Source organism: Manis javanica, chromosome 5, assembly GCF_040802235.1.
Source record: "Manis javanica isolate MJ-LG chromosome 5, MJ_LKY, whole genome shotgun sequence".
NCBI lineage: Eukaryota > Metazoa > Chordata > Mammalia > Pholidota > Manidae > Manis > Manis javanica.
In genome coordinates this window covers 72,955,962-72,983,544 of record NC_133160.1, presented here as the reverse complement: position 1 = coordinate 72,983,544, position 27,583 = coordinate 72,955,962, and the positions used below count along the sequence as shown (strand labels likewise).

Here is a 27,583-nt window from a genome sequence, read left to right as displayed (position 1 = left end):
AGTTGCTTTGGGAGTCAGTAGTGTCACCTGTACTTAATGAAAATTTAATACGTTTTGAGAATAATGTTAGCTCCTGTAATTAGGTTGGACAGAAGGGGAAGATGAGGATGAGAACCAGTAGTTCCTCAAAAAGCAGCACAACCTGCATGTAAGTGACAGAACAATTTCTACTAAGGAGAGGGAGAATAATTTGGGGGTCCTGCTTTGAAGAGATTTATATTACTTTATCCTGGATTAAAGATTTAAGATATGTATATTGACAAAATACCTTTGAAGGCAAGAGTACCACATTTCCTTTTGTTCTGGAGATCTGCAATTTAAAAAAGTGGGAGAAAATATTAAATGACATAAAATGCTTAGAGTAACATATTAAGATGGCCATTCCATATAACCATAGCAGCAGCCAGTAGTTAGTGATGTGGACGTTATGTGTAAGTTGTACTCTCCTTATAATTGGGCTTTTGATGGGCCCTGCTCTTTTACAAGCAGTATTACAGTGAAGGAAACAGGTCCTAAAGTGGAAGAGAAGTTGGTTTGGAATCTAAACACTTCATTGCAACTCTGTGATGCAAGCTATACGATCATGGGCAAATCACATCCACTCTGAGCTTCAGTTTCCAGAACTGGAAATGGGTCAGTTATACCTCAGTGTTCCTGCAGCTGGTAGTGCTTTTCAAATACAAAGCTGATTACAGATGATTCAGATTAAATCGTACTTAAGAAACTTGGCGTTTGGATGGACTATCTTGACCCAGAAGCAGAATATCCTTTTAGGGAAAAGCCCTACAATCTTCTATATCTAGATATAGAAGATTGTAGTTCATTTAATTAATTTCTAGAAAGGTTATTCTTCATTCTATGATTCTCTGACCAAGATCAATCCACCTATGAAAAAATAACTAAAGATTAGTAGTTTCCGTGATAAAGTTTCTACAGAATGTAATATCCAAAAGTGAAAAAGCTGTAAGGTTCATTTATACATGGATTTATCACTTACTAGCACTTTTTTTATTGTGGTAAATTACACATGCCATAAAATTGGCCATTAGTGCTTTTTAGCACCTTTACAGTATTGTGCAGCCACCACCATTAACGAGTTCGGGGCCATTTTTATCACATAAAAGCAAGCCCTGGGTTCTTCAAGCAATCATTTCCATTCCTCTTGTCCTCAACCACTGTCACATTTTGTTTATCCCTTTATCAATTGATAAACACTTGGGTTATTTCCACTTTTTTTGCTATTATGGACAATGCTGCTGTGAACATTCATGTACAAATTTTTGAGTCAATGTATGTTTTCATTTCTCTTGGGTATATACCCAGAAGTGGCATCACTGGGTCATACGGTATTTCTATTTTAACATAATGAGGAACCATCAAACTTTCCACAGTGGCTGCCACATTTTATATTCCTACCAGCAACATACTTCCCTGGCCCCCTACCCCCATCACTACTCTGGACCTATGTCTGGCAACTGGAATGCCCATTTAGTTCCCAGCCTGAATATGTATGTGGACACAGCTTCTCATTACTCAAGCCCATCTGTAGGAGAGTACTAACTGCAAATAGCACAAGCACCAGGTGTCAGGCGTGGTTATATGTATGCACTTACACAGCTTTTCACCAAGAAAACGTGTAAACCTGGCTTCCACTCAGGTTTCTCATCCCCTCATTAGGAAAAAAAGTTCCTGAGAAACTCCCTTATCAAATACTTTATATATTCCCACCTGAAACTCTTTCCTCCCATTTGCCACGTGAAGAAGACATTAAGCAACAGAAACTGCTAATCTTTAGAGAAATCTGTCGTGGAAAAGAAAACATGCAGAGAATGATACAAATCCATGTTTCTTCCCAGTAAACTTTGAAAAATTTTCCTGAAGTCAGCAGTTGCATTATAGAATTTAGCAAATGTAGTAGTCTCATCATTATGGCGACGCCTGAGACTTTGGTGGAGTGGGGCGCAGGGGAGAAGGAAGAACACTGAGAGCGTGTGATGAGAACTTGAGGTGTAAGACAAGAATGAGACTTGGGGTGTGGCTGCTCTAAAGAGCAGATGCAAGTGTGGCAGGACCCCTGGTAGCCCAGGAGTGCCCACTCAGGATAAGAGGCCACAGTCCTCATCTTCATGCCAGTGTAGGAATATATTTTTGAAAACTAACCTCTACTCCATGGAGTTACAGATTTGTTTTAGACTGTCACCTCCCTATAGACACCAAATATGATCATAGGTACACAGATATTCAGACAACCTAGTATTTGATGCCCCGATTAGTTGTATTTATATGATACTAATTTTTAAGGGAATTAATTTGGGAGTGTAAAAGCAATTTTTCAAACTTGGATGGACTATCTAATAGTGCTAGCTCAAGACAGATACTCTAGTGATTTAAAAACACATAAACTCTAGAGGCCCAGGGGGCAGGATGTCGGAGAGAGGCCCCAGAGCCTCGCTGTCTCAATGCTGCTTCCGCACACCCTGAACATACACGTTCCCAAGCAACTTGCAGAGCCCATTTGTAAAACTTCTGAGCAACACCAGAGGAAGTTACTCCAGTAGTTCCCACTGTTTACTATGAATGTGCGTACATTTTCACATAAACATTTTTTGGGCAAAGTACAAAACAAGTGTCATCATCGGAGGTCAAAAAGTGAGTCACTGGCTTATGACAATCACATTTTAAAGTTTTCCTTTTTAACTCATGTAAATACAGGACCAGTCTGTAAGTCATACCTGAAGGTGGCCACAAAGTTCACTGTGGGCCAGCCTAAGACGAAGGACCTCTGGGCACCGATGTTGGCTTTCCCCATAGAGTCAGCAGTCCACACTGTGTTCAGTGGTACTTCATGTTTTATCTTAAACATTTTTTTTCTTCCTAGAATGATAACCAAACAAGACCTGTTAGTTTCTTAAAAGTGTTGTGTGAGCAGTTCACAACAAGGTTCCAGGTCTCATTGCTCCAGGGAAAAGCGTGCCTCCTTCATCTCTATTATCCTGTTTGATTAGCACAGCAGATTGTTAGATGGGGCTTTATAGAGTGTGTGGTGAGCAAAGCCTGACCCAGGAAAGCCGTGAAAACACTTCCTTGATGGCAGGAAATAGTCATTTTTCTGCATGCTGACTATTGACTATAGACTAGACTATATATTTTAGAACTTTTTAATAGAACCATTCTTTCATCTTGTATTGATGTATTTGTTATATAATATATATATAATCTTTATAGTATTTAATTTACACAAGTCTTGCTTACTCAAGAAGTATTTGAGGGGCTGAACAAAGATACACGATACATGATACATGCTTTACAAGAATAATTATGCACATTTTGTCATAAAATGGCAGACTGGGAAGAAAAAACTTCGATTAGATACCAGGAGGTATCTTTGCCATCTGGAGGAATTATGATACTCGGTAAATTCGATATGAGGCACAAATTCTATTTAAGGGTTGTAATTAGGAAGGAAGAAGAAAAGCTATAGAGGTAGCATATGGAAGAAAACATGGGAGGATTGATTATTTCTTTGACATATCTTCTTGTAGAGTACCTTAAGCATGTATAGGTTTTAAACTACCAACTAATTTGTGCTCACATATTAACATAATAGGAATACGGTGACATAAACAAAGCAAATCTATAATTAACATCCATCTCCAGTGAAGCCAAGAAAACCATTTAGGCACCCTAGGCATTTGTGAAAATTTGCCTTATGATATGATGGATATTGTCCAACTGTACTTGAACAGTCTGAGAGAAATCAGACAAATTAAAGCAGAAGATCAAGGCCTAGCTTGGATACCCAGAAAATGAACTAAGATACGATATGAGGAGGAGCTTCCGGCATCAGCACTCTCTGGAGGACTTGTGCCAGGGGGATGATCATCAAAAAGCCTCCACAGGGATCTGGGCGATGCTGCGGTTGTGGCTGCATTCACCCCACCATTTTGTGGACTTGCCATTGGAATGAGGAGGGAGATGTCTAGGCTGGCATGTGCATACAGTGAGACAACGAATTTGACTGGAGCTAGGCCTTTAACATTTTCCACCTTAATTTCTAAAAAGATTTTATAGCCTTTATAGCGTAAGCTATTTTAAAATCTTTTCTTCAAAGATTTTGTTCATACCATTTTCCCTTAGGTTCCTGCTAAAACTGAAAAATTCAGTCCACAGATTGAACTGAACTTAAACCCTATATGAAGATGGTGGAAATCCTTCCCATTTATCTCAGGGAAGTCAGGTGACAATTTCTTCCTTGTCTCCTTTGACCTCTGACATGGAAACCACCATATCTCTTCTGTTATACATAAATTTAATTCTCAGGTGGGCCTATTTAGTTACAAGCCTTATGAAGGATTTCTAGGAAACATGCCACACCACTGTGGAACTTCCTACTGTTCAGAACCACATGTGGGAACACTAAAGCTAAAATGAGATCAGAGACACCTCGTGCAAAAATTCCTGTGAGTCCACTGATTCATGGAACAGCTAAAGCTGGGACTCTTTGATAGCAGTTATGAAATGAAAACAATTTTGCAGGAAAACCAACTGAAGGACAATGTAGATTCAAAGGTTAGGTCACAACCAATATAAACAAGATGGAAACACGTCTTGTGACACAAGGTGGCTACTTTCTACATTTTACTTCAATATTTTTTACCCTATGTTTGAGAACTTGAAGATTTTTATGAAACAATTATTAGATATGATCATTTTTCTTGATAGTCACTCTAAAGGCGTTATCAAGTTAAAAATAGCCAGTGGGAAATATAGATACTTATTTGCCTGTTTACAAAGATTTTTAAATTTTCTAATGTGGGTATGTATGTGTATGGGTATGTATGTCTATACACTTCAGGTATTGTGTGGAAACTTCCAAATGTTAACCTGGAAAAAGTCATTTGAATAATTCCCTCCGTTCGACAAATTGCCAAGATCACGTACTCCTTTGCAACTAAACCAAGTTATCCAAAAGCCCAGAACATGGTTCCCACTCTTCTGTAACATTTACTAGGCCCTTACCATATGCCAAGCACTGTTTAAGTATTTTTTTTTTGAGAGGGCATCTCTTATATTTATTGATCAAATGGTTGTTAACAACAATAAAATTCTGTATAGGGGGGGTCAATGCTCAATGCACAATCATTAATCCATCTCAAGCCTAATTCTCGTCAGTCTCCATTCTTCTGAAGCATAACAAACAAGTTCTTACATGGTGAACAAATTCTTACTTAGTGAATAAATTCTTACATGGTGAACAGTACAAGGGCATTCATCACAGAAACTTTCGGTTTTGATCACACATTATGAACTATAAACAATCAGGTCAAATATGAATATTCGTTTGATTTTTATACTTGATTTATATGTGGATCCCACATTTCTCCCTTTATTATTATTATTATTATTTTTAATAAAATGCTGAAGTGGTAGGTAGATGCAAGATTAAGGTAGAAAACATAGTTTAGTGCTGTAAGAGGGCAAATGTAGATGATCAGGTGTGTGCCTATGGACTAAGTATTAATCCAAGCTAGACAAGGGTAGCAAAACATCCATGGATGCAGAAGATTTCTCTCAAAACAGGGGGGGTGAGGTTCTGAGCCTCACCTCTGTTGATCCCCAATTTCTCACCTGATGGCCCCCCTGCGACTCTGCCTGTCTTAGGTTGTTCCTCCCTTGAGGAATCTTACCCATCTCTGGCTAACCAGTCATCTTCCGGGGCCATACAGGGAAATGTAAAGTTGGTAAGTGAGAGAGAAGCCATATTGTTTGCAAAGGTTAGCTTTTTACTTCTTTGCAGATTTATGCCCTGTGGCTTCTATGCCCAGCACTTGTCTCGAGGTATCTTTACCACCTGGAGGAATTATGATACTCGGTAAATTCGATATGAGGCACAAATTCTATTTAAGGGTTGTAATTAGGAAGGAAGAAGAAAAGCTATAGAGGTAGCATATGGAAGAAAACATGGGAGGATTGATTATTTCTTTGACATATCTTCTTGTAGAGTACCTTAAGCATGTATAGGTTTTAAACTACTAACTAACTTGCATGCACATATTAACATAATAGGAATATGGTGACATAAACAAAGCAAATCTATAATTACCATTCATCTCCAGTGAAGCGAAGAAAACCATTTAGGCACCCTAGGCATTTGTGAAAATTTGTCTATGATATGATGGATATTGTCCAACTGTACTTGAACAGTCTGAGAGAAATCAGACAAATTAAAGCAGCCCATTTCTGGGATCTGTTCACATCCCATATGTTCTTTTAACTGTACATAGTCTACAGTTATAAGATTTTGGAGTGCTACAGCTTGCACCCCTCCCAACTCCTGGTTGAGTTCCAACAGTACAGATCCGGTCAAATTCGTTGTCTCACTGTATGCACATGCCAGCCTAGACATCTCCCTCCTCATTTCTATGGCAAGTCCAGGAAATGGTGGGGTGGAGGCAGCCACAACAACAGCATCGTCCGGATCCCTGTGGAGGCTTTTTGATGATCATCCCCCGGCACAAGTCCTCCAGAGAGTGCTGATGCCGGAAGCTTCTCCTCATATCATATCTAGGTTCATTTTCTGGGTAGCCAAGCTAGGCCTTGATCTTCTGCATAGAAACAAACAGACCCTTTGCCCACACTTTGACATGCCCTCTATACCACTGTGTAGAACTCATTCGAGGTAAGCACACAGGAACTGCTTTTTTTTTTTTTTATTAAGAGAAAGGAATATTATCAGAAAAGAGTACCTCCATAGCTGATCATCTGACACCCTTTAAGTGATTAACATTAAGGATATTTAAAGCATGTGTTGATCTTTGATTTACCAATAGTTTTATCCTATCAAGGAGTAATCCCCCTTTTCTTTCTTTCTTTCTTTTTTTTTTTTTAATCTTTAATCTACACTTACATGAAGAATACTATGTTTACTATGCTCTCCCCTATATCAGGTCCCCCCTAAAAACCACATTTTGGTTACTGACCTTCAGCTTAGCAAAACGTGGTAGAATCACTACTTGTCCTCTCTGTGTTGTACAGCCCACCCTCCCCTTTTTCCCTCCCCCCCCATGCATGCTAATCTTAATACCCCCCTTCTTCTTACCACTCTTATCCCTCCCTGCCCACCCATCCTCCCCAGTTCCTTTCCCTTTGGTACCTGTTAGTCCATTTTTGGGTTCTGTAATTCCGCTGCTGTTTTGTTCCTTCAGTTTTTCCTTTGTTCTTATACTCCTCAGATGAGTGAAATCATTTGGTATTTCTCATTCTCCGCTTGGCTTATTTCACTGAGCATAATACTCTCCAGCTCCATCCATGTTGCTGCAAATGGTTGGATTTTTCCACTTCTTATGGCTGAGTAGTATTCCATTGTGTATATGTACCACATCTTCTTTATCCATTCATCTACCGATGGACATTTAGGTTGCTTCCAATTCTTGGCTATTGTAAATAGTGCTGCGATAAACATAGGGGTGCATCTGTCTTTCTCAAACTTGATTGCTGCGTTCTTAGGATAAATTCCTAGGAGTGGAATTCCTGGGTCAAATGGTAGGTCTGTTTTGAGCATTTTGATGAACCTCCATACTGCTTTCCACAATGGTTGAACTAATTTACATTCCCACCAGCAGTGTAGGAGGGTTCCCCTTTCTCCACAGCCTCACCAACATTTGTTGTTGTTTGTCTTTTGGATGACAGCTATTGTTACTGGTGTGAGGTGATACCTCATTGTAGTTTTAATTTGCATTTCTCTGATAATTAGCGATGTGGAGCATCTTTTCATGTGTCTGTTGGCCATCTGTATTTCTTTTTTAGAGAACTGTCTGTTCAGTTCCTCTGCCCGTTTTTTAATTGGGTTATTTGTTTTTTGTTTGTTGAGGTGTGTGAGCTCTTTATATATTCTGGACGTCAAGCCTTTATCGGATCTGTCATTTTCAAATATATTCTCCTATACTGTAGGGTTCCTTTTTGTTCTATTGATGGTGTCTTTCGCTGTACAGAAGCTTTTCAGCTTAATGTATTCCCACTTGCTCATTTTTGCTGTTGTTTTCCATGCCCAGGGAGATATGTTCAAGAAGAGGTCACTCATGTTTATGTCTAAGAGGTTTTTGCCTATGTTTTTCTCCAAGAGTTTAATGGTTTCATGACTTACATTCAGGTCTTTGATCCATTTTGAGTTTACCTTTGTATATGGGGTTAGACAATGGTCCAGTTTCATTCTCCTACATGTAGCTGTCCAGTTTTGCCAGCACCATCTGTTGAAGAGACTGTCATTTTGCCATTGTATGTCCATGGCTCCTTTATCAAATATTAATTGACCATATACGTTTGGGTTAATTTCTGGAGTCTCTAATCTGTTCCACTGGTCTGTGGCTCTGTTCTTGTGCCAGTACCAGATTGTCTTGATTACTATGGCTTTGTAGTAGAGCTTGAAGTTGGGGAGTGAGATCCTCCCTACTTTATTCTTTTTTTTCAGGATTGCTTTGGCTATTCGGGGTCTTTGGTGTTTCCATATGAATTTTTGAATTATTTGTTCCAATTCATTGAAGAATGTTGCTGATAATTTGAGAGGGATTGCATCAAATCTGTATATTGCTTTGGGCAGGATGGCCATTTTGACGATATTAATTCTTCCTAGCCATGAGCATGGGATGAGTTTCCATTTATTAGTGTCCCCTATAATTTCTTTTAAGAGTTACTTGTAGTTTTCAGAGTATAAGTCTTTCACTTCTTTGGTTAGGTTATTCCTAAGTATTTTATTCTTTTGATGCAATGGTGAATGGAATTGTTTTCCTGATTTCTCTTTCTATTGGTTCATTGTTAGTGTATAGCAAAGCAACAGATTTCTGTGTGTTAATTTTGTATCCTGCAACTTTGCTGTATTCCAATATCAGTTCTAGTAGTTTTGGAGTGGAGTCTTTAGGGTTTTTATGTACAGTATCATATCATCTGCAAATAGTGACAGTTTAACTTCTTCTTTACCAATCTGGATTCCTTGTATTTCTTTGTTTTGTCTGACTGCCATGGCTAGGACCTCCAGTACTATGTTAAATAGCAGTGGGGAGACTGGGCATCCCTCTCTCCCTTGTTCCCGATCTCAGAGGAAGTGCTTTCAGCTTCTCGCTGTTAAGTATAATGCTGGCTGTGGGTTTATCATATATGGCCTTTATTATGTTGATCTACTTGCCCTCTATTCCCATTTTGCTTAGAGTTTTATCATGAATAGATGTTGAATTTTGTCAAATGCTTTTTCAGCATCTATGGTGATGATCATGTGTTTTTTGTCTTTCTTTTTGTTGATGTGGTGGATGATGTTGATGGATTTTCGAATGTTGTACCATCCTTGCATCCCTGGGATGAATCCCACTTGGTCATGGTGTATGATCCTTTTGATATACTGTTGAATTTTGTTTGCTAATATTTTATTGAGTATTTTTGCATCTACATTCATCAGGAATATTGGTCTGTAATTTTCGTTTTTGGTGGGGTCTTTGCCTGGTTTTGGTATTAGGGTGATGTTGGCTTCATAGAATGGGTTTGGGAGTATTCCCTCTTCTTCTATTTTTTGGAACACTTTAAGGGAACGGGTATTATGTCTTCTCTGTGTATCTGATAAAATTCTTAGGTAAATCAGTCCGGCCCCGGGGTTTTGTTCTTGGGTAGTTTTTGATTACCGTTTCAATTCCTTTGCTCGTAATTGGTTTGTTTAACTTTTGTATTCCTTCCTTGGTCAGTCTTGGGAGGTTGTATTTTTCTAGGAAGTTGTCCATTTTTTCTAGGTTTTCCAACTTGTTGGCAAATAGTTTTTCATAGTAGTCTTTAATAATTCTATTTCTGTGTGGTCTGTCGTGATTCTTCCATTCTCATTTTTGATTATGTTGATTTGTGTTGATTCTCTTTATCTCTTAATAAGTTTGGCTAGAGGCTTATCTATTTTGTTCATTTTCTCAAAGAACCCGCTCTTGCTTTCATTGATTTTTGCTATTGTTTTATTCTTCTCAATTTTGTTTATTTCTTCTCTGATGTTTATTATATCCCTCCTTCTGCTGACTTTAGGCCTCATTTGTTCTTCTTTTTCCAGTTTCAATAATTGTGATGTTAGAGTATTCATTTGTGATTGTTCTTCCTTCTTCAAGTGTGCCTGGATTGCTATATATTTTCCTCTGAAGACTGCTTTTGCTGCGTCCCACAGAAGTTGGGGCTTAGTGTTGTTGTTGTCATTTGTTTCTATATATTCCTTGATTTCTATTTTGATTTGTTCATTGATCCATTGATTATTTAGTAGCATGTTGTTAAGCCTCCATGTGTTTGTGAGCCTTTTTGTTTTTTTTGTAGAATTTATTTCTACTTTTATACCTTTGTGGTCTGAAAAATTGGTTGGTAGAATTTCAATATTTTGGAATTTACTGAGGCTCTTTTTGTGAGCTAGTATGTGGTCTATTCTGGAGAATGTTCCATGTGCACTTGAGAAGAATGTATATCCTGTTGCTTTTGGATGTAGAGTTCTATAGATGTCTATTAGGTCCATGTGTTCCAGTGTGTTGTTCAGTGCCTGTGTGTCCTTACTTATTTTCTACCCTGTGGATCTATCCTTTGGGGTGAGTGGTGTGTTGAAGTCTCCTATAATGAATGCATTGCAGTCTATTTCCCTCTTTAGTTCTGTTAGTATTTGCTTCACATATGCTGGTGCTCCTGTATTGGGTGCATATATATTTAGAATGGTTATATCCTCTTGTTGGACTGAGCCCTTTATCATTATGTAGTGTCCTTCTTTATCTCTTGTTACTTTCTTTGTTTTGAAGTCTATTTTGTCTGATATTAGTACTGCAACCCCTGCTTTCTTCTCACTGTTGTTTGCCTGAAATATGTTTTTCCATCCCTTGACTTTTAGTCTGTGCTTGTCTTTGGGTTTAAGGGGAGTTTCTTGTAAGCAGCCTATAGATGGGTCTTGCTTTTTTATCCATTCTCTTACTGTGTGTTTTTTGATTGGTGCATTAAGTCCATTTACATTTAGGGATATTACATTTAGGGATACTATTGAGGGATATGTACTTATTGCCATTGCAGGCTTTAGGTTCGTGGTTACCAAAGGTTCCAGGTTAGCTTCTTTAGTATCTTACTGCGTAACTTAGCTCGCTATTGAGCTGTTATATACACTGTCTGGAGATTCTTTTCTTCTCTCCCTTCTTATTCCTCCTCCTCCATTCTTCTTATTTTGTGTGTTTTGTTCTGTGCTCTTTTTAGGAGTGCTCCCATCTAGAGCAGTCCCTGTAGAATGCCCTGTAGAGGTGGTTTGTGGGAAGCAAATTCTCTCACCTTTTGCTTTTCTGTGAATTGTTTAATCCCGCCATCATATTTAAATGATACTCGTGCTGGATACAGTATCCTTGGTTCAAGGCCCTTCTGTTTCATTGCATTAAATACATCATGCCATTCTCTTTTGGCCTGTAGGGTTTCTGTCGAGAAGTCTGATGTTAGCCTGATGGGTTTTCCTTTATAGGTGACCTTTTTCTCTCTAGCTGCCTTTAAAACTGTTTCCTTGTCCTTGATCCTTGCTATTTTAATTATTATGTGTCTTGGTGTTGTCCTCCTTGGATCCTTTCTGTTGGGGGTTCTGTGTAATTCCGTAGTCCGATTATTTCCTCCCCCAGTTTGGGGAAGTTTTTAGCAATTATTTCTTCAAAGAGACTTTCTATCCCTTTTCCTCTTTCTTCTTCTTCTGGTACCCCTATAATACGAATATTATTCCTTTTGGATTGGTCACATAGTTCTCTTAGTGTTGTTTCATTCCTGGAGATCCTTTTCTCTCTCTCTATGTCAGCTTCTAAACGTTCCTGTTCTCTGGCTTCTGTTCCTTCAATGGCCTCTTGCATCTTATCCATTCTGCTTATAAATCCTTCCAGGGATTGTTTCACTTCTGTGATCTCCTTCCTGACATCTGTGATCTCCCTCTGGACTTCATCCCATTGCTCTTGCATTTTTCTCTGCATCTCATCCCATTTCTCTTACATTTTTCTCTGCATCTCTGTCAGCATGTTCATGATTTTTATTTTTTTATTCTTTTTCAGGAGGACTGGTTAGGTCTGTCTCCTTCTCAGGTGTTGTCTCTGTGATCTTTGTCTGCCTGTAGTTTAGCCTTTTCATGGTGATAGAGATAGTGTGCAGACCTGTTACGAGTGACCACTGGAAGAGCTTCCCTTCTTATTTGTTTGTGGCCTTCCTCTCCTGGGAGAATAGTGACCTCTAGTGGCTTATGCTTGTCAGCTGTGCGCAGACAGGGCTTCTGCTACCTGCTCGTTTGCTATGGAGTTTATCTCCACTGTTGCTGTGGCCTGGCTGGGGCTGCTCCTCCAAAATGGTGGAGCCCCATTGGAGGGGTAGCCGCCAGGAGGCTATGTATCTCTATAAGGGGCCTCTGTGCTCCTTGTTGCCCAGGGGTTTAGAGTGCCCAGAGATCACCAGATTACCTGCGTCTGGTGTAAGTGTCCTGTCCTGCCCCTTTAAGACTTCCAAAAAGCTCTCTCCAATCCAAAACAACAAGAGCAAGAACGAAAGAGGAAAAAGAAAAAAAAAATTAAAAAAAATCGAAAAACGCGTGATATTGTTTGTCCTCAGCCGCGAGTCCCAGGCACCCGCCCACTGGTCCTGCTGCTGTGCCTCCCTAGCAGTGGGGTCCCCGTCCCTCCAACGCCTCCAAAAAACACTCGCCAAAAAAAAAAAAAGGGAAAAACGCATGACCCTCTCCTTCCCCAGGCGCCGGTCCCAGGCACCCGCTCACCGGCCCTGCCTCCCTGGCACTGGAGTCCCTGTCCCCCTAAGGCCTCCAAAAAGCACTCGCTAAAAAGAAAAAAAAAGGGAGAAACACACGATTTTCTTTGTCTTCAGGTGCCGGTCCCAGGCACCCGCCCAGCAGTCTTGCTGCCCTGCCTCCCTGTTATTGGGGTTCCCGTCTCTCCAAGGCTTCCAAGAAGCACTCGCCAAAAAAAAAAAAAAAAGGGAGAAACGCGCTATTTTCTTTGTCATCAGGCGCCGGCCCCAGGCCGCCGCCCTGCGTCCCTACTATTGGGAAAAACTCGCGATTTTCTTTGTCCCCAGGCGCCGGTCTCAGGCACCCGCTCACCAGTCTTGCTGCCCTGTTTCGCTGGTATTGGGGTCCCTGTCCCTTTAAGGCTTCCAAAAAGCACTTGACAAAAAGAAAAAAAAAAGGGGAAATATGCATGATTTTCTCTGTCCTCAGATGCCGGTCTCAGGCACCCGCCCACCGGTCCTGCTGCCCTGCCTCCCTAGCACCAGGGTCCCTATCCCTTTAAGGCTTTTAAAAAGCACTCGCCAGAAAAAAAAACCGCTCCGGTTTCTTTCCACCCGCCGGGAGCTGGGGGGAGCGGCGTTCAGGTCCCGCTGGGCCGGGGCTTGTATCTAACCCCCTTCGCAAGGCGCTGGGTTCTTGCATGTTTGGTTGTGGCCTGGATGTTGTCGTGTGTCCTCTGGTTTCTATTTTAGGAAGAGTTTTCTTTGTTATATTTTCATAGATCTATGTGTTTTTGGGAGGAGATTTCCACTGCTCTACTCACGCCGCCATCTTGGCTCCGCCTCCCTGTTTAAGTATTTTATAAACATTATTTCATTTCATCCTCAAGCAACTATATGAGGTACTCTCTGTTTGCCCTATTTTATAAGTGAGGAAGCTCACAGAGAAGTTAATTGTCCAAAGCAACCCATTTGACTCTCAGTATCAAAGTACTCTGTGAAATAAGGAACATAATCCCATCTCACAGAATAGCTAACCTGCAATAAGTCCACAATAAATTATTAGTATTAATGTCATTCAGATTAAGTATAGAACTTGCCTGCCTTATATTTGACATGACATAACTGGGGGCGAGGGTGAGGGTAGTAAAGAAAAGAGTTTCAGTTTTCTCTCATGACTGAAAGGCTTCTTGATACTTTGGTAAGTATTCTTTGTCTTTCATGATGGGACAAGTAAACAAACCCCCTTCCATCTACCTGCCTTCAGATACTTATTGAGCAATCACCACATTTTCTCTGGACTGGGTATTAGTTGCATCCGCGTTCAGCTGAGAGGAAAGTGCACCCAGTGGCCCCAGCTCCAACATGTACTCCTAGTCTGTCTGCTGCGTCTCGTTGTCACTGCCATTCCCGAGGCAGAGCCCTTGTTACCATTCACCGGGACCATTGCCTCCTTAACTGTCTCCTTGCCTCCCCACCAATCCATGTTCTGCCAACAGTCAAGAGAATTTGCTAAAAATTTAACCAGATATGGCCTAGTGAAAAACCTTAGCCTACTTCAAGCCCTACTGTGGCATGTGGAGACCCAGTGTGACTGGATCCCTGACCACGGAATCGTGTCTGATATCACACCCATGCTCCAGGCTCCAGTCCCATCAGCCTTTGACCCCTCCCTCCAAGGGGCCAATAGCACCCACTTAGGGCTGCTGTTCCCTCAGCCTAGAAGGCTCAGCCACCGTGCATAGGAATGGTGGGGTGGCTGCTTCTCATCCCATAGGTTCACTTTAAGTGCTGCCACTTCAGAGAGGCCCTCCTAGACGACCCCTCTCTAATGTGGTCCCTTCTTCTTCACAATGCACCCTGTCCATCTGATATTGGAAGCACTAATCACAGTCTGCAATTGAACCCCTTTTGTTTGTACCTTCCGTCTGTAAGCCCCAGGCAAGGGAGACTCTGCCCGTCACATTCTCAGTTGTTTCTACTGTGGCGTGGCACAGAACGCGACCTGCATAGTACTTGTTGGATAAATGATCAAAACATTTGTAAAATGAGAGAAAAAGCCCTTAATATTTTCATTACAGTTGATTAGTAAAAGGGTTAGTGAATTTATGGTAATGAGGAGAACAAGTGGTGTCTGCGTACTTGGTGTTAGACACAAGCACCAAATTGCTGAACAGGAGGAGGTGCTACTGCTGTCTCCTCCAGCCTCTTCTGAGTTCCATGTGGCCATGAAGCAGCAGGACATGATGTAGTCGCTTCACTGTGGGTGTCCACCTCAACAGAAGGGCTTTTCCTGCAACATATCAAACACCAAAAGCAGCTAGTCACAGTCCAAATACACAATAACATTTTTTCTGCTATCTGCCAAGGTTGACACAGCACTAAAAATTAGTCTCGACCCCCAAAATGGGTTGATTGCTCTAATTTAGGGTTGCCAAGTTACCGAAATGTATTGAAAGAGATGAGGTTACATAGGGAGTTGATGCAGTGGAGAAGAGTTTCCAGGACAAAGCCCTGGAGCAGGCGGACTCTAGGGTTGGAGAAAAGAAGAAAGCAGAGCCGATGACAAGCTGTTAGGAAGGAGAGATCCAAGAGGCCAAGGGCATTATAACAAGATGTTAAAAAAAAAAGATAGGAAAAAGAAAAGGGAAAATTTGTGGCAATATCAAATGATAAGGAGATTTGTGAGGAAGTAATTACAATTCAGTTTCATGTTAACATTAAAATACATATAATGGAGGATTCTAGAAAATTAACCTGAGTTTTATCTAAGTCATTGTTCAGATTTCTCAAAGATCAGCAAATAATACTGGGAATATCAAAAAGTTTCTAAACCCAAGTAAGTGCTTAGCTATTACTTGCCTGAGCCATGACTAGGCTCTAGCAGGACTCTGGCCGGGAGAGGAACGGCAACCCAACTGAACAGACCACAAAAATTCTTTCATAAGCAGGGCAGGATTTCACAGACCTACTGGGGGTTTGTTTTCTCCCATGAAGCCAGGAAAACTGTCTTCCCCAGAATGTAAAGCCTGCTCTCTCATGCTCAGCAGTGTGAAGCTTCAGGAACATGAGTAGATTTTCATGAATCCAGCTCTGAAGTTAAGAATTAGTTCATACATTTTAGAGAAAACAAAAGAGAACACTTCCTGTCACTGCCAGTCTGCTTTGATGACCGAAAGTAGCATATTAGAAGAGTACCTTATGCTCTGAGGCCTTGAATAACCATCTAGTCGCTTTTTGATTGATGAGAACATCCTTTTTTCGTCAGTTCTTGGCACTGAAAACCAAGAGTGTCTACAGTACTTGGCTAAGCACTGAAGTAACTGAAGTAAGCCTGTGGATTCCAGTAGTCAAGCTCTCTGGCCATTATGATGTCAGAGTTCTAAGGCTCATGCCATAACCAACCAACTGACATAGTGGTTTCCATGACTTTGCTTCCATCTTTTGATTTTTTTTTAAATTTATCGTTTTATTTTGAGATAACTGAACACTGACATGTAGCTCTAAGAAATAATACAAAGAGATTAATCAACCTTTTACCCAGTTTCCCCATGATAATCTCTGTCTGAACTACAGAACAATTTCCTAAGTAGAATATTAACACTGATACAGTCAAGAGGCAGAACATTTCCATTACTAGGATCCTTTCTAGGACCCTTTTACAGCCCCCCAGACTCCTTCCCACCTCTACCATCTCTTTAATCCCTGGCAAGCCTAGTCTGTTCTCCACTTCTGTAATTTTGCCATTTCAACAATCTTATAGAAATGGTATCCTACAGCATGTAATGTTTCTGGACTTGCTCTTTTCCACTCAGCATAACTGGAGAATCATCTGGATTGTTGTAGGTATTACTAGTTCATTTCTTGGTATCTCTTAGTGATGCTCCGTGATATGGATGTATCAGTTTGTTTAAACAACTATTGAAAGACTCTGGGTGGTCTCCAGTTTGGGGCTATTACAAATAAAGCTGTCATAAACATCTGTGTACAGGTTTTGTGGAAACATGTCTTCATTCCTCTGGGCTAAATGCTCAGAAGTGCGATTGCCAGGTCATATGGTAGTTGTATGTTTTGTTTCTTAAGAAACTGTCAACCTGTTACCCAGAGTGGCTGTGCCATTTCACATTTTCACCAGCTCTGTATCAGTGATTCAGGTTCCCCACGCCCACAGTAGCATCTGGTGGTGCCATGTTTTATTCTAGCTTTTCTGACGGCTGTGTGGTGACGTGTCCTTGGGGGCTGCATTTGCATTTCCCTCATGGCTAACGGTGCCAAACATGCTGTCATGAGCTTATTTGACATGTGTGTATCTTCTGCGGTATAACGGAACCTATAATAGTCGGCTAAAATCATCCTGTGCAAATACAAGGCTCCCTTTCCACCAGAAAACTGGCCCTTTTATAGATGAGGAGGCTGCTCTGAAGCCAGGCAGCCATGACACAGAGGATTAAAATCCAACTGACTCCTGAGGGCAGAGGGCCTCCTGGCATTGAGGCTCCTTTACCTCCTCTCACAGGCAGTCTCTTTCCTTTGACAACTGTGGAGAGTGAAAGCTGACGCTCCTAAGAAAGTCTGTGATTTCCCTTACAGGCTCCTGTAATCCATTTTTGGATACATACTTTTTATTTCTCATTACATTCTAAGGACCTCAAGGAAAGAGTCTGTATCTGATTTATCACTTAATTTTCATAGGTATTGGCACATTGGAGGAATTAAAAAAGTTGTTGAATGGATGAATGACATGGTTTCTTGTCATGAATGGAAGAGTAAAAGGGATGATCTAAAATAGTCCCTTTTTCACTTACTTCATTCATTTCACAGAGAGTGTTTGAACCTGAATTAGGAGAAAGGAATCTTGTTTAGGTCTGGGCAGCAGGGAGCAAGAGGGATCCAGGCCCAACTGTCACAAAACCGAGATCTGAATGGAGGTAACAGAAATTAAATAGAGTCCCACAAAAATCTGTGTAATTTGATACTCAGGTAAGTATTGCAAAGAATAAAGAGTAAGATGAAAAATTAGAAGAGGGACCTGACACCTGACTTTGTGGAAAGGGCAGGCAAGGCAGGCATCCTTGAAGAGTCCATCTGAAATGAGCTTTAAAGGATAATTTGGAATTAGATAGGGAAGAGAGAAGAGTGTATGTTGGGAGGGGATATTTTCATTTTCATGCTGAAAGGATAGAATTCAAGCACATGACATTTCAGAGACATGGAAGAGTTTGCTGGGTTGAGACACTAACAGAAGGCATGGGAATGTGAGATAAGCACGACATGGTAGGTGGTGGTCAGAAGCCCAGGAAGGCCTGTCATCTTAAAACCGAAGTGCCACAGAAGTGGTATATAGATGTGTCCTCCAGAGACTTCCCACTGGTTTTAAAGGGACAGTGCTAGTCTAGACATGCTTGACTGTATTTAGAACCATGGCAGTGGGCAGTGGGAGGCTCACTGGGCAGTACTTTCTGGCCTCCCATCAAGCATCTGTCAGAATTTATAGTAAAAATGCAGGCTCACTTATCTCCACACCTTCCCCAATTCCCAGATTATCTCCCATTCTCTGCCTCTCCCTTTTGGAGAGGTTAGGGGTCAGGAGAACTTTTCTCCTAAAATCTAATCACTGATAATCAGTTCAGATAGGCATCACAAGCGCCTGGGGGAGCTTTATAGGCACCCTTTCACCATAGGTTCTGATACATCAGATGCAGAATACCTGTATTTTTAAAAAGCTTTTTGAGTGATTCTTATATGTAACAGGATTATGACTGTTTTTTAAGTATCCATTGAGTTAGAAGTGCTGTTCAGATGCCATATTCCTTTTCTAAGGTGAAGCAGAGGAAACTTTTTCTTAGAACAAAGGGAGCTCTCCTTAGTCATGTAATTTTACCTTTACATGCAATAGCTTAGCTTGATTTCTTCCAAAATGTCACTGTTAGTTCTTTTAATTTCATGAAAGACTTTTAAATGGGACTAACAGTGACAGGGCCCGTTTTCATTTATTTCATTGAACACTGAACTGCTCACTGTAAATATCACAGAAAGAGTACATGGTGATCCTGTGCCAGTACCATTTAAGCACATCACAAAGACAAGCCTGTCTTTCCCCATTACTTATTACCTTTATATATAAAATCCATATTATGGGTATTACGGGTATTCTTCCAAGACCTAAGAGAGGGAGAGCGAACAGGTGGTGATATCCACTGAATAACTACAAGCTGCCAAGCTCTTTGCCAGGTAGTATATTACCTAATCTCCTTGCAGCAGATTTGTGAGGTAAGAATCATTATTTCTATTTTTACAGAAGAAATTGAGACTCAGTAGAGTTAAGCAACTGAGAGCCACATACACGATTCATAGAGTCGTTTGTCTAATTTCAAAGGCATATAGTGTTTCCACAACTAAACAGTTTCTCCTCTGAAGGAGAGAAGAGGATATATATATTTTAAGCCATATGACATTTAGGTTGGCTCCCAAATTATTTAACTGTCATGTATCAGTATTTTCATCAACTGTCAGTATTTGCGTTTGGTGTGGGTACCCCTCAGTCTCCCCTCCCTGCAATGGCTAGTTGTAGAAACCTTACCACCACCAGTAGGAGATAACAACCCGTGGATTCACTATACCTACCATCAAATACTGGCACTTATTTGTGCTGTGCTGACAAATCAAAGAATGCCAAGACCTCACCCTTTATTCTGAACAAGCACACAACTGAACCAGAGAGACAGACTATCTCAGTGAAACAATAAGAAAAATACATAATAAAACGAACATGTTTGGTTACTTCATGGTCCTTTGCCATTTGTCTTCCAAAGACCTCAGGCTTCAGAAAGGCCTGTACTTGTCTCATTCATCCTGGCTGGCACTTGGCACAGACCAGTCTGCACACTAACAGATGCTCACTCTGTAAGTTTGGAATGAATGGAAACACACTCTGTGTATTTTACTTAATAGTGGAGGTTAAAAGAGATAATACACATAGAATAGTGCCTCACATTACGCACATAATGAATCATTACAAAATGAGGGAAGATTTAGAATAGAAAAGATGTTTTAGAAGTCTGCCTTACACTGACCTTGGAAAAACAGGTAACTGAATGAATACCTGATGGGAGTATTAATGAGGGCACAGGGATCAGCACAGTAGTTAAGTATAGAAGGAAAACTGGGCTGACAGTAAAGCTAAGAGCTTTGGTACTATAACCCTACATTTGCTCAACCGAATTAGTTCCAAATGACATTTACCTTTTTACACAAAGAATTATGCTTATTTTAAGCCTACTGTTAAGAGGCAGAGAGGGTATAACTATAGTAGTCATTAAACTGAAAATACCTCAAGACTTACTCAGTTTTGTATCCATAGACCTTACAACCTGCTAGGCACGAGAAATAATTTTTTATACTGAATCTATCCTATTTAACTGTATTATCAACAAAAAAATACTATAAGACAAACTTGAAACATAAACATTTTAACTTTATTTCATAATTTCTATTTAAAGCTTGATTTTTTGAAATATAAAAGATACTCTTAAAAGTTTTATATCACAAGAATCTAAACAGCAGAAATAATCATAGATTCATAGGTTCAAGTTAGATAAACAGAAATCAAATAACTGAGAATTTCTTCAACATGGAAACCATACAAATGAAATAAAGGCAAAGGGCCTAATAGCATTATTTTACTACTTATGGATTATTATTAGACACTTTCAGGATCTAAACAAAGATTCTGAATATTCAGACTGCTTTTGCTATACTTTATATTTAAATACCTCCCTAAGTATACATTGCGTCAAGCTACTTGACCAAGAGGCTGATTTAGGAAGGTATTTAGTTTTATAGCAAATTTTTCCATCTTACAGTTATTACCTTCAAAGGCATTGACATAACAATGCTGATGTAGTTATCTGTTGGTTCCCTTGTGAACCGTGTGCAGTAACTTACGTCAACCCTAGGTAAAGTCAAATAGACCAAAAAACTAGAACAATTATGCACAGCTCAGTGAAGTATAACTGTTAAGTTTTCCCCACCTAAAAATTAACCAGTGAAAGAAAACATACCAACTGTATGTAGTTGACTTGGTTTCAGGAAAACCACATTTGAGAATTACGAAGTATATTATTGACCTTATCTCAACCTCAGTCATTGACAGGAATTTTGTAGGCCACCGTACTATTTACTTTGTGGATTGTAGTAGTAAACGAACGAAGACGGACTTCTTCAGAATTGGTAATGAACTGTGGTCCCGACTCTTCCCATTTTTCGGGTACAACCAAATCTTTGTCTGTATAAATCAGTAGATCAAATGAACCTAAATTGGGGATAGATCATTGAAGTACATTATTTTTCAAAAGTAAAATTACCCTCCCTGTCTCTCTCACATTTTGAACCACCTATCATGTTAGAAAAGATAGCCTGGTCTCTAATCACTAGTTAATTGCTTTTCACTAATAGAAATGTATATACTTCTTTATCTTATGAAAAATTCAAGGTTTTCTTTCTTTAAGGTATGTAGGAAGTGGATAATCAGCCACATGGGATGGGATGAATGTAAGCCACAGGAAAGCCGACACCTTGGTTCTGTGACTGTTGTATCCCAGCGCCCAGAACAGTGTCTGGCATATAGCAGGTATTTAGGAAGTATCTGATGAATGAAGGAATAACTATGATAGTAGACACAATTACAGCTATAGTCCTTTAACTGTATACATAAAAATGTATAGAAAATAAAAGTAACGAAAGGTTACATAAAAACATTCAAGAGTAAGTACTGCAGAACTTTCATTCCTCTCCTTTTCAGCATTTTCAAATTTTCTAGAATGCATATGACTTTTGCTTCATGTAAGTTCTTCTCATTCACAGTACATGATATTATTAAGAAAACATTTAATAAAGGGATAATTCTTAAAGCAGTAGCTTACGGTTTTCCCCAGTAAATTTAAGCCAATATGTAGCTGTGTAATACTCACAAGAAACTTCCAACAGTGGCAGAAATGTCACTGTAGCTGTGATCTGTCTGATAACAGAGCGGATTTCATCTTGAATAGCTTTCTGAGACTTTTCTCTGGGTATGCTATCAAAGAAACCAAATCAATTAATACATTTTAAATTTTAACTAGTTATTTATATTGGTAAGATTATTTATCTGAATAAACACTTCCAAAATCAATATGTAAGACATTAAAAAGGAATTTAAAAAGAAAATGAGTATAGGTATATCCTTAAGAGTCCATAACCTAGTATCTTTATTATTTCATTATCCTTCCCATCACTTTGTAGGGTTGGTCTTAGTATCAGATGACTAGAAAATCTGCCAAGGGGTATAAGAAAACCGCAGTTCTTAAAAATAAGTGGTATCTAAAATTATTTAATTGGTATAATCAATTTGGCATTTTTAGGAATGTGTATCTAATTCCCTATTGCCTGAAATAAGATGTTAAATTATATATCAAATTATTTTTATAAGCTAAAAATTTCTTAAAATAGAAGGCTTCAGAAATAAACTAATTTTCATTATGAGAAATGGTTCCGGGTTATAGCTAACTAAGCATGCTCAGGACAGTGCCAGGTATTAGCACATAATGGACATTTCCCATCCAGTGGGTCTGGAAACTTCAGTTTATTAAGTCTTAGTAAGTCTGTGGCATTAAATGAAACCCAGTAGAGCTACGTCATCAACTGAGACAGTCTAGGATAATCCCTTTAAACATTTCATTTACTGGCCCACCTAGTACATCACGTGTAGTTTTGCATATAGTACCATAAATACTAGTTTGAAATTCACTGATTTAGACTAAAGGCAATTATGTTCAAAGTATACTATCTATACAAATCAATGACATGCTAAAAGTAAGGACAATCCTTTTCCACAAGAGATTGAAGATCAAACATCTTAGAATCAAACCATAACTAATGGGCCTCACTTAGTAAAAATATGTTTTAGAACAAATATGAAAATGGAAATAACATAATTCAAACTTACCTGTCATCTTTTGCAGTCTTGTCACACTCAATATCAAACTGCCATCTTTCAAGGACCTCACCACTTTCAATGTTTGAAATGATTACCACCAGTTTCTGAACTGAACACTTGTATAACCAATCTGCAACACATAACAAGGCATTACAAAACCACTCTCTTTTCAGGTCCCACTTCTTTCCTAGGCAAATTCTTACCACTCCTATTTGGGAACTCTTCCAATGTGTACAGATAACTTTCCCCATCAATAACCTAGCTCTTGTTTCCAAATCCTCACTGTTTGTACCAAATATAGTCCTTGGAGCTAAGGACACAGCAATGAACATTTAGTACCTCCATTCTAATCCAAAGTAGAAATGTAGATGGACATTAATCTCAGCATTGCACCAATAAAAGTAGTATTGTAAGTGTGGTAACACTATGAAGGTGTGATATACGGTGCAATAAGAGCATATAAATAGGAAAATTTGACTCACTCTGGGTAGGCCTAAGTTTAGTTCTAAGAATCAACAGCAATAAATATGTAAAAGGATAGGGAAGAGGATATAGATCTTAAATACTCAAAAGGGAAAAGCATCTGACCAGTGGATTGGAGGAAGGCCAATACAATTACAGTTAAGAAAGGGAGAATGAACAGAGTTAAGTCTGGAGAGATAAACAGTAGCCAGACCACACAAGGGCATGTGGTCCAAATTAAAGAAATTTTCCTTCAAGAACAAGAGAAGCCATTATAAAGCAGGATATGATGCAATTAGAGTTATATTTCAAAACTTTCATTTTGGCTGTGATGTGGAAAGTGGACTGGAGATAAAGAGGGAATACAGGGACACTAGGCGATTGGTAATTTAAAGGCTTGTAGGAGGATAACATGGCAGAGATGGAGAAATAAAAGTCAGATGCAAGAGATTTCATGATGAACATTAAAGTCTATTGGATTACTCATGAGAGAGAGGAAGAGGAATGAGTCAGGGATGATTTCCAAGTTTCTGGCTTGTTTCAATAGTTGGACAGTTGGTCCATTCACTGTGAGTCAAGCAAACAAATGGCTGATCCTAAATTTAGTTTTTACTATGCTGTTTGAAGTATCCCTGGGATAGGCACATAGAAATAAAAAAGGAGCACTTGATATAGGACCCTATTTAAGAGAGACCTGGATTAGATACATTTGTGAATCATCTACCCAAAGGTTGTTAGTGAAGCTATGTACATGTAAAAGATCATCTAGAGAGATTATAGTGGGAAGATGGCTTCAGACTGAGCCCTGAATTAATTTTGGAAATTAAGATAGTAAACGCAGGGATTAGCAGTTTTTAGTAAAGAGAAAATAATTCAGTAATACTCAAAGATCGTGGGCCACATAGGTCTTAGTTGCATAGACTTCTTAAAACAGCCTTTTAAAAAATGTAAAAATAACCTTAGCTTGCAGACAGTACAGAAATAGGCCACTTGCTGACCCCCTGGCATATATCTACGACTTTTTTATCAGTGTACCTATGAAAAGGAAGAGATTGGGTGGTAATTTGAAGATCGAGGCAGGTGTTCATTTTGTTTGTTTTAAAACTGGAGAGAGATGAAATCAGTGGGAATAATCCAAATCAAACTAATTAAGTAAAAATACAAAAGAAATAGGGTAAAATCCCTAAGAAGACAAGGATGATGGGATTCAAAACAGAATGAACGACTTGCCTCTACAAAGAGCAATTCCTCCATTTTGCCTAAATTAAAAGGGAGAGGTTCAATAGGAAGGTCTAGCTACACCTGAGATGAAATGCCATTGGTGTGATGTTAAAGGAGATAAACCAAAAACCAATAGCTTAGGCAGGGCTTGCTTCTCCAACAAGTTAAAACAACATAGACACAATAATTGTCTAGAGGTTCCAGGGCAAATAATCTTCAGTGCAGCCCTATGAATGACTAAGTGTGATTTAGCCATAAGTCAGTAAAATTACAGTGATGTAATTAAAAAAAAATGAAGCTACCTGAAACAAAAAATATGTGACATGAATAGTAATAAAGAGATGACTATTGTAGTGTCTTTTTGGAACTAGTATTTTGGAAGATCAAATGAGAAGTTAGGGAGAAGCATCCTACAATGTTGAAAAACTAGAAGTGAGAACCCTAAGTGAAGAGAAACATAACAGAGAAACTAATGGGAATTCTAGGAGACAAAAGGAATGGATGGAGACCATGTATTGATCCAGTACAGCAACTTCTGGAGCTTAAGAAACAAGTGGTAAGATAGAAAAGGCTCCCTGACTCACAGGGAGGATTTTAAAAAAAGGCAAAGGTGAAAAATAAAGACACTATCAGATGCTCTATTATTTAGTAGCTCTTTCAAAGTTTAGTTCTCAGGTTGAATACAATTTTATTTTTCTTAACCTCAAAATAATGATGCCTTTGGACTGCAAGAAGCTACAGAAAACATATTAAGAATATAGTGTGTTTTCTAGATTGTATGATCTGAACACAATCATAATTATATAAAATTCCAATTTCCATTTGGCCACACAGACTACAAGTCATTTCTGAGGGAGTTGATGGAGACTGTGTTGCTAAGCCATATCAGATTCCTAACATCAAAATATTCAGCCCAGTCAAAATGTGTTATTTCTTTTAACTTGTATATTATATGCTTCCTCCCAATTGAGAGTCACTATGTTTGCTAGATTAAATTTTATACTTCTAGGTACAGATCACCAAGATGCTATAAAGTGGATCCTAGATAGCTTACAAAACTCAAAACTGTTTCCAACAATTAAATACCTTTTAGTTGTTCCACCACATTATTTAAGTATTTTATGAGCTCAGGATCAGTAGTTACAAGCAGGGTAAGTCCGTATTTCTGCACTCGAGTGAAGGTTTCAGATGGATATATGCCACGCTGATACAAAATGCTGTTGATTCCAAATGCTGAAAAAAGAAATGTTAAAAAAAGTCATTATCACTTTGTAACTCTGCAAAATACATGTTTATATATGCAGCTGTTTTCATTAATCCTATAAAGCTGTAAAAGCTAAACACAGGTGTTTGTGTGTGTTGCTGAAAGCACAGTAGGTACAAAATGGCATTAAAAAATCCTTTAAATCTTGATTCTAAGAAAGAAAGCGACATCTGTATTTGTGAGGCAATAAAAGAAAAATGCCAAACTGCATTAATCTACCAGTGCCAAATTTCATCTTATTGCAATTCAAGCCTAAATTCAGATTGTGGTTAAGGAATATCAAACCCCCTTTTGCATCTGAGTTACCAACTGATTAAATGGTCCAATTACCCCAGGCAAGGCTCTCCCTCCCTTATTCTTCCTCTTCTCTCAAATCATCCCAGGTTCTATCGGAAGGTACAACCGGCCTGGTGCAAAACAGTGTTTCCCAAAGTCCATCACCACCAATCCCACAATTACCTGGAGGTAAGGTAGGAGGAGTAAAGACACAGGGGCCCCACCCCAGTTGTACTGCGTCCTAAGTCTCAGGGGATGGCAGGGGTGGGGGGGTGGAAGGTGGGGTGGTAGCTGCAGCTTACAGAAGCTCCAGGCGAAGGGGCTATACGGCGAGGCAGGCTTCAGCAGCACTGAGGCCTCTACGTCCACCATTAGCAACATGTCGGGGGAAGCACCTACATCCGCCTCATCCCAAATTCCTCCTGTCCGGCAGGAGGCGGGGGCGGAGAGGCACTGAATTAGCTGCCGTAGGCCCACCGGTCTCCCTGCCTGGCAGCCCAGACGCGGGCCTAGGCGGAGGTCTGGGCTCAGTTTTCCTCGCCCTGCGGCCTGCGCGAGGACTTACAGAAGAACTCGGCCACGATTTCAGCGCTCCCGCGCAGGGTGATGCCTTGCTCCCGGGAGAGCTGCAGCGCCATGACTAGGTCCAGGGACGAAGGCACGCACTTCAACCCGGCAGACAGCGACGGCAACGGCTCCCACAGCAACTCCCCGCCACTCCTTTCGAAAGTGACGACGCAGCACGCCGTGCAGCCCTTCGCGCAGGCGCGCAAACCTCTAGGTCCCGCCCCACGGGGCGGAGATCTGCCCGCCTCTGCCGTCTCGGAGCGGGCTCTTCCGCAGGCGCAGTGGGTAGGCGTAGCCACGCTCTTCTGGGTTGTTGCACTTTGGGGTTCCCTGATGGGCGCTTCTAGTTGCGGAAGCTAAATCGGTGGAGGGGAGAAGATTGCCCATCACGGTTTAGTGGCCCCTCTCCAGGTTTGCGGAGCACAACGTCTGCGTTTCAAAAATACTTTCAAAGTGATTATGATCTGCCTCACCGCTGCACCAATAAGGGGCCCAGTGACCCCTAGTGCGCGGTCGGAACCTCTGACAGCTCCAAAGCAACTGCTTCCGTCGCAGCCAAGCCCAGTCTTTAGAGGGCCTGATTACTGTGTGGGCGCGCGGCTTTTCCTGAGAAATTGGGTTAGGGATTAAAGGGACGAACCGCGTCCGGTTTTCTGTCCCGTGTTTACGTCCGACCTCCGCTGTACCCAACACCGTCCACCTGCCCGGGCGAGGCAACCGCTGGCCGCTTGGAACTGCGTCTGGCGCTCTGCTGCGTCGACTCCGCCCACCCGTAGTAGGCTGGTCAGAAAGTCACCTCAATGAAAAGGGCCTTCAATAATGATTTTTTTTTCCAATGAATTTCGATTCTCAAGTTGAATGACTTTTCATGTTAAGGTGAGAATTATTTAAGAGATAGTACCTAATTTATGTTCATTAAATTGTAAAGTTAAGCAGCTAGAAAAATTATTTGTAAAACGAAGTCAAACACCTTTGTCTACCAGGCGTACTGTTAGTTCAATTATATGAAAAATACCCAAGTGTATTTGTTTTCTATTATATAACAAATTAATGCAAATTAGTGATTTAAAACCACCCATTTT

General features: G+C 40.1%; 2 protein-coding genes across 2 annotated transcripts in view; both read right to left on the bottom strand.

Moving 5' to 3' along the window:
* LOC140849565 (rho GTPase-activating protein 20-like) overlaps positions 1-21,049 on the bottom strand; it is a 33,174-nt gene extending 12,125 nt beyond the window's left edge. The window contains exons 1-4 of the mRNA XM_073237109.1: positions 20,919-21,049; positions 14,881-15,031; positions 2,733-2,874; positions 269-310 (exon numbers count right to left, since the gene is read on the bottom strand). Of these exons, the coding sequence (XP_073093210.1) occupies positions 269-310; positions 2,733-2,874; positions 14,881-14,983 (287 nt within the window). The 5' untranslated portion in view covers positions 14,984-15,031; positions 20,919-21,049. The remainder of the gene's footprint in view (positions 1-268; positions 311-2,732; positions 2,875-14,880; positions 15,032-20,918) is intronic.
* Positions 20,192-27,331, bottom strand: LOC108386649 (mitotic arrest deficient 2 like 1). Its single transcript, XM_037000928.2, has 5 exons — positions 26,500-27,331; positions 25,481-25,627; positions 22,721-22,841; positions 21,708-21,811; positions 20,192-21,049 (listed from the first exon to the last, which is right to left on the bottom strand). The coding sequence occupies exons 1-5, from the start codon at positions 26,570-26,572 to the stop codon at positions 20,877-20,879; spliced, it is 618 nt and encodes a 205-aa protein (XP_036856823.1). The 5' UTR covers positions 26,573-27,331; the 3' UTR covers positions 20,192-20,876.
* Between the last annotated feature and the right edge of the window lie 252 nt (positions 27,332-27,583).